General features: G+C 40.6%; 1 protein-coding gene across 2 annotated transcripts in view; it reads right to left on the bottom strand.

Annotated features, from left to right (window-relative positions):
• Positions 1–2,529: 2,529 nt before the first annotated feature.
• cacng3b (calcium channel, voltage-dependent, gamma subunit 3b) overlaps positions 2,530–8,130 on the bottom strand; it is a 29,312-nt gene continuing 23,711 nt past the window's right edge. For both annotated transcript variants that reach the window (XM_067570642.1, XM_067570643.1), the window contains one exon: positions 2,530–6,153. In XM_067570642.1, coding sequence (XP_067426743.1) covers positions 5,639–6,153 — 515 coding nt within the window. In that variant the 3' untranslated portion in view covers positions 2,530–5,638. The remainder of the gene's footprint in view (positions 6,154–8,130) is intronic.

The raw sequence follows: 8,130 nt of genomic DNA, 5'->3' as shown, positions 1-8,130 counted from the left end.
GCTGAAGCTGTGAGTGTGTTCTGTATGTGTGTGTGTGTGTGTTTCTGTGCATGTTTGTGCATTAATGGATGCCTGTGTATGTGTGGCCATTCATGAGTGTGCCTGTGTGTTGTGTGTATGTAAGAGTTTCTATACTTATGAGGACCAATGAGGCCACACAATGCTTGCTTGAAAACTCCTTGCTGGTTTTTGCTTCTTTATGGGCAATTAGAGGTTTAGTTGGTAAAGTAGTAGTGGTTAGGATTTGGTAAGACTAGGCTATTATTCAAAGCAATTTAATTATACCTAATCATGGATAATTTAATTTTGAATTAGCTTGGGTTTTATAGTAAAAATGGTTGTAATAATATCACAATTAGAATGTATTCAAGGACAATAACTTATTAAATTGTGGCTCAGGTTTAATGGGTTGAGATCAGGGAACGGCTTAACCAAAAATCACAATTTTCAGAAACCAAATGTGTGCTGAAGACCTAAAAGTGAACAACAGAGAGTCTTAACAGAAGACCAGGACATGGACTTGTAAGAAAGAAGAAAGATACTGAAATGATGAAGATAATTGTGTCATCATAACCCCCTAAATAGGTTACACCCATGTTATGGTGCATTTTTTTTTGGATTCTAATTTGAAATTATACTGTATTATTTGTTTTTTTTAATCAGGACATATTGGTAGTTAGTAAGTGTTAAAGAATACAGAGGCACACTACTTCTGTAGAGTGTAAAATGTTCTGTTTGTTGACCCTGTTGGAGAAGCCGTGGTTCAAATCTGCAGTATTTTTTGAGGCTTATATTGGTCTGCCTTACGTTGTAACATGTTTCTATTATTTTGTCCCTGCCAGTCATGACAAAAATAGATACTGTTGAGCTTCATAAAAGGTCTTTTTTTTAAAACAGATTGTTGCATTATTTTCTGCTTTCATCTCCTGTACCAGGTAAAAGAAGTTGTAGCACAGTGGCATAAGGTTTGTGATTAATGAATATGGTCAATAAGTGCTCAAAAGTATAGCAACCTTACTTTTTTTGGTATGTATATATGTGTGTGTATATATTGCATTTGTAGTGTTGAGTGTCCCACTGACAAACTGAATAGTGACCTCTGGCACCAGTGAGGCGAGGTTAACGTCCATTGTCCGAGCGCTCCACTGTCTCCTTCTCTCCTCTGTCCCTCCTGTCAGAGGCTTCGGATGTGATTGAAACAACACAATCTCACAAACCACATCAAAGTAGAAAATGAAACTAGAATAATATAATATTACAAAGACTATGACCCCAGCTTCCCAACTCTGCTCCCTTCAGTCAAACCCCCCATTAATAGATTAATAACTATAATATGTGACAGAGTTTGTCATCCTCTGCACAGTGGCACCTTTAGAATAGAATATTTTTTTTTACTAATAATACAATTATTTGTTGATATCAGTGTATCAAAGCTGTATGGCGGTAAGAAGAAGAAGCTGAGATAGACAGAGGTCTCGTCTCAAAAAGCACCCCGTGCTCTAAAATGGAGTAAACATCGTTACACAGCACAGGCTCATGGGCCCACACACCCTTGTAAGGCGTCTTAAATGTAGCAGTATCCCTACGGAGTATAGAGATTAGGGTGCCATTTGAGACTTGTTTAGAGATACAGCGAATGTAAGCACTGGAAGCGGATGGATATGGCATGCATGGTTGGAAAGGTCAATGGCTCATGGATGGCAGTTCTGAACTCTGACCCCTGACAGACCCTCAGGATCCGAGGGGCCTCTGATGTGCTGACGACTAGCTACATAGCTTCTACTGCTGAGTCAGTATACTGCTGGAAATCCTACGCCAAAAAGAGTACTAAGAGCAGCGAACCTAAGATCTAACCTGGAGGCCACGATGCAGGAAACGTTTTGAGTAATATTTGGCACCAAGTATGATTAACAACATTTTGCTAATATATGTTTGATCCTTAAGCCAACTCAAATAATATATTTAAAACTTGTTATCCTACCACTGTTTAAGGCAATATTCTTCATATCTAATTACTTCGGAAATATATTCATCTAACCTAAAGGTAGCCAAAAAAAAAAGCAGCTAAAGGCTAACCTGTAGCTAACATGGCCTAATGAGTACAAGAGTCTTTGCTTTTTCTCTACTTCTAGTCTCTTTTGCATGAAGCATGTTATATCCTTAGTTAGCTATTCAGCTGGTTTAAAAACGGTTGTTCCTGTGCAAATGTACTTTGCCTTGTCTTCCCGCACTCCCTCCCACATAACACCCTTAAAACGACGTTGCTGCAGCGCCGAGCATAAAAAGCCCTTGTGTGCTCCTGTCCTTTAAAAATTAAAAGCCCTTGCTTGGAGAAAAAGCATTTTTTCCCTTTCACAGCCCATGACAACTGCTGATGTTGTAGTTAGCTTGCAAAATTAATATTTACATGCGGAGGACAGCGAGAGCAAGTCCGCTGTGATGCACGTTTGTCCCTTTAAGCTCCCTTTATGGCGTTAAAAGACAGTAAGATAAAACAGCAGCGTCATAAATTAAACAGTGTGACTGAGGTTTAAAACATTTCATTTTATTATCAGGGTAGTAACTGTCAAAGTAGTGGTGCAACGGTATCAGCTTGGTGTTGTTTAATGTTTGGCTTATACAAAACAGTGCAATGGTGGCTCAGGGAGGTAAAGAAGGAAGCAAAAATGCAGTATAGTTTTGAGTTTCTTTGTCTTTCACACTTACTTGTTACTCACAGTGGAAAAAGGTTGAGAAAAATGCTGCAAAACTTTCTACTTGCTACTCATGCTCTCTCTCTCTCCACAACTGTCCCTGCAGCATGTTTCCCGTCTCTCAGTTTCTCCTGTCTCTCTGTTTTATGGCTATTTTGCCTCCTCCTCACTTTGTCACAACCCCTCCCCTTGCGTGTGCATGTGTTGATGTGTGTATGTTCAGTGGTTGGATCTGAATCTGTAATACAGTGTTGAAAAAGTATGACTGTCTGGGTATTCGCATGTCTTTGTATTTAAGGAACAACCCAGGCCAACATTTACATTGGACAGAGGTAGCAACAGATCACTAACTGTTGGAAGATCCAATGGAGAACTGACTGTGTGCAAATAATAATACTGTATATGCAGTAGGAGCAGACAAGAAAAAGAGAAGCATTGAAAAATGTACTTTCAATATCTGTATAGTACATTAGTTATCATATATTATAAGCAAATATTAGGCCTGGTGATGTGTATTTTTGTTTTAAAATTGTCATCGGGGAAGTCATCAGCACAGATACAGTATTCATATCCAGTTAGATGACATTACGATATTTTTAGAAACACACAGCCACTGTGGCCTCCGATACATCACCTGAACGGCATTAATTAACACTCTTTAGCTTTCTAACACATCACTGCAAAACTGGAGGTTTATTGAAGTTTAACAATGAGACCTGTGCCTCTCATCTTTCCTATTATGTCCCACTGTATGTTCTTCATCCAATCACTGCATGGATTCAAGCCTTGATTTTCCCAATCATAAACTAGCCTTTTTCCCAAAATATATTATGTCCATCTCACATTCATGTGTGTCAAAAATCTGATCTAGCTGAACTTAAATTCTTAGCCAACACTTGATTAATTCAAAACAGTGCCAACACAGGATACAGAGTGTGTCAGTGCACCAGTTTCATCACTTGTCAGCTCACATCTTCCATGCGTATGTTAAAATGCTTTTAGTCAGTAGCTTGATGTTTTGTCACTTTCTGGGACAGTTACAAATTACCCATCCATGCTGTATTTTTATGTGTATATGTCTGAGAGAGAAGAAGAGAGAGAGAGATAAATGGAAATGTATTGATGTGTCTCTGTAATCTGTTACAAAAAAAAACTGTTCAGGTGTTTGAATATATATATTTATGACTTTCTGTGCATGTCACAGCGAGGAGACATGTGGGTGACATGTATAGATGTGTGTAAACAGTATGTGCACATGTAAGGGAGATAAAGAGGAGGAGAGGCTGTGAGTGACAGCTCAATGGCTGGAGCACAAACCATCTGAATAATGCACGGGATGTATCTACTGTATTTTTAAATTGTGTGCCACATAATAATTTTTCAACAGATCCTCCATTGGAGAAGAGAGATGTGTACTTTAGACTTGAAGTGAGCATTTTCTCAGTGTTTATTTCTGCAGCTGGAATTTTGACAGTTGTTCGGGCAAGTAAAGACATTTTTATATTAAATTCATCTGAAAGATATTCACCAGGAGGTAGTGGGCAAACAACATTTCCACCTCTGTTTGTTTAATGTCTTTTTGGCTCTGCCTTAAAGCATGTTCACAGCTCAGTGGTCTCCTCTCCACAATACCCTGAACCAACAACCTCCAGAAAACTTAGCTATAGTCTACGAGCAACACCAATGGAAGACAGGACCTAAATCTAGTCGTGTGTCCCTTAGAGGAGAGGAAAGAGAGGGTGAGAGGAGGTGTGGAGGTGTGCAGAGGGTGGTAGTGAGGTGAGTTATGAGGCAACACAGAAAAATGTGGAAGGTGAAAGATGACTGGTGAATGCGGACAGACAGACAGACAGACAGACAGTCAAATATTTGATAATTTCTTTAAGTTTTAGGTGAAAAAATAAATAAAGACTTGTGTGGCTGAAAACAGGAATTAAAAGGAAGCACCAATGATCTAACGTTACCATCTAAAAGAGATTCATTAGTTTTGTCTTTGTTGAGTCACACCTTTCACCTCCTGATCTGCAGTCAGTGTACACATTTCCCCTCAAGTCCCATTTAATAACTGACCTGTGATCAGAGAGATGGGGTTATATGTTAGCAGGAATGAGCTCAATTCAGTTTCACTTCAGTCACTTATGAAGGGAGCTTGTCCATGATTAAATAAAACCAATTAATATGAAAGGAGTATATATATACAATATGTATAGAAAATAATAACTAGTGCCACAAGTGTGCTGTCATTAATGGACAAACTACATCTTCAATTTATATTTTGAATTCAGCTGAACTGAAAATGAATCAATCCCTATCCTGAGGTGTTAACTTCCTCACTTTTAAATAGTATCGTAATCACAGAGAGAGACAGCTCAGAGCTCTAAGGCTGTTTCCTGCACTAATCCAACTCTGCTGCTACCCAAAAGGTCAGGAGGACAGAGGTCAAAAGGTCAAAGATCACACAGAGTCTCTCACCTCTTTCCTCTTCTCCTTCAGTTCATATTGTATTTATTTTTTAGGAGAAGCTGCCCCAAACAGCAAACCACTCACAATATGCTTCTAAACTGGGATCGATCCTGTTTTCCCCTTGAAAAAGCCGGAAAGTCAATTTATGAACATAAAATTCATGAACATAAATTGAACTATTGAATGTGCCTTCATATGTAAGGAGTTACAGGTATAACTACAGTGATATGTGGTTACGTGGAGTTGGGAACAACTTCTCCATCAAAACCGACCCTGCTACACACACTGAAACTCTCACAGGGCTCAGGATTCACAGTTCAAAGGCTAAAAGTTCACAGTTCACAGTCGAAGTTTATCAAACCCCTTTGCGCTCCCCACCCCTTAACCCTGTGTATCCCCTACTTTTGCTCACGCTCCCTTTGTATTTCTCATCATCCTCCTCTTTGATACTCTGATTGGGCGATATCTGCAGCCAGCACCTCTCAGACAGGCGTGGTCCTGCGGTTTGGGTCCTTGCTGTAGTCTTTAGTGAGCGTGCTGCTCTGGAGGAACTCCCTCTCTGAGTTGAGCAGCCCTCCCATGCCGCCGCCACCTGCTTTGGTGCTGGCGTTGCCCGCCTCACGTGGATTCAGCGTGTACATGGGCATCTCGGAGGCGGCGGGCCCTGTGTAGCCGCCCTTCCCCAGTGGTGAGGTGTCACGACTGGGGACCTCAGATGAACGCACGCTGGAGCGGCGCCGGAAGCGGTAGCGATAGGAGGGGATGCGGCTGAAGGCAGACTTTTTGATGAGCTCGGTGCGGGACTTGGCCCGTAGTTTGCGGTGCTTCTCGATGAACATGTGCACAGCCAGCACGCCCACCATTTCTGCCATGATGAAGGAGAGGGCGCCAAAGTAGAAGGACCAGCCATAGGAGTAGGACTTCTTGCTGTCGCTCTGGCCTGGGTCGCCTGAGTTGGCTGAGATATAGACAATAATTCCAATGATGTTACTGAGGCCTGGAAGGGGAGGAGAGAAAGAGAGAAACAATTAGAGATGGCAGTGGAAAGGGTGTGAATGACCCACTCCTCCAGACCAAAATAATACCACAAGACTACAGAGTCTACAGTCATGCTAGCAGCTCTGTGAGGCTATACTTAGGCATAGTAGTGCTTTGAGCTAAATGCCAACACCAAAATGCTAACATGCTAATGTTTGGCAGGTGTAATGTTTAGCATGTTCACAAACTTTATTTAGTGTTAGCATGCTACCTTTTGCTAATTAGCACTAAAGACAAAGTACAGTTGAGGCTGATGGGAGCGTCAGTTTTGCAGGTGTTTGGTCATAAGTCATGACCAAATAAGTAAGTATTAGACAAATTGAAATTTTCACCTGATGATGGTGCTAGATAAAGTAAAGTTATTACAATTTATCCTGAAGGAACATGAATGTCAATGGCAAATTTCATGGCAATCCATTCAATATTTGTTGAAATATTTACTTTAATATGAATATTTACTGAGATATCAAAGTGGTGGACTGACCACGTTGGTCCAGACTGACTGGGGACCATGAACGCCTGTGCATAATTTTGTGGTGGACCGACATACCGACCGACCAACTGACTGACCAACATTGCCATAGAGCAATGCTGATAGCATAGCTAAAAAGAAGAATTAGATATTTCAAGGGAAAGAGACAATAGAGTGGCGGATAAGTGAGAGCAAAAGTGAATCAAATTTGAGAAAAAAAAGCTAATTGGAGATAAAGGGTTAGAGAAGAGGTGTGACGGAGACACAGCAAAATGAAATGAAGAAAAGTAATGTGCGGAGAGCATCATAGAGAGGGAGCGGAGCTGGATAGAAACGCTGGAGAGAGTCATTGCACATATCATTAGTCCAGAATACAGTGCTCATGCAGTGTGGTGAAATGCACAGAATGGGAACAATTAGCCAGCTGTAATTAACCAGAATCAGCCCCACACTATTGTGGTAAATAAATACCAATTTGGCTTCAAGAATTTACTACAAAACCCAATGGGACCCTACACATCCCACTGAACAGCAATTACAGCCCTTTGTGTATGTGTCAGAGGCTGGTGTGTGTGTGTTTATGAGAGATCCTAAGTGTCAGCATCCATGTGATAGATTATGTGTGAGTATGTATGTGTGTTTACACTCCCACACCCTCACAGTGCATCACATCGGCATCATGATATTCTTGCTGATTGATTAATCAGCTGCTGTGTCCAATATCCACACTGCAGCTCCTCAGACACTTCTGTGTGCTTTAGATGCCTAACGGGCTCCTTCAGCAAATATTTGAGCACTGCACCTCCACTGTTTAAAGTGGCTCCACAGAAACATACCTCACACACTCATAGACACATACACACACATGCGCTTATGTCATTGTTAGGTGCTCAAATGCAGCGGGCATCTTTGTGTTATCTGAAATTACAGAAAATCCTTGAGAGCAGATAAGTGGAACCTCCTCCCCAGGTCATGGCACTTTAAGTCATTTGGCCAGTACTGCAGCTAAGATGGCTGCTATATTGTGTTTAACAGTGTTGTCATGGAGATGAGCGTCAGTACAGTTCGATATCACAGCCTGCTGCACCTCATGCACTTTGCTCACATATAAAATGATCCTCATTTCCCCTGCCACAACATAAAAATTCTGTCGTTACCATTTTATTGTAAGTGTACTGAAGAGATATACCTAGGGCTCATTATTAATTTTTATTTTTCAGTCCTTATATTTAATAGCTGATTTAAAGATCACATTACAGAAAACACTTTTCAGCGAAATATTTTTTCTTGTCTTTATAACTCCTCTTTCCCTGTCTGTCAGCTGAAGCATATTCAATTCAAATCTTTAAAAATCTGGGTATTTTTATATGACAATCTGCAAATTACACAAAAACATTGAATCTTATTTACACACCACCAATACCATTTTCTGTCTACTGCATCTCTATGATCTTATTTTGTGTG

This window comes from Thunnus thynnus, chromosome 17 (assembly GCF_963924715.1).
Source record: "Thunnus thynnus chromosome 17, fThuThy2.1, whole genome shotgun sequence".
Lineage (NCBI taxonomy): Eukaryota > Metazoa > Chordata > Actinopteri > Scombriformes > Scombridae > Thunnus > Thunnus thynnus.
Note: the sequence above shows the minus strand (reverse complement) of the source record. Positions and strands in the feature narration are given on the sequence as shown.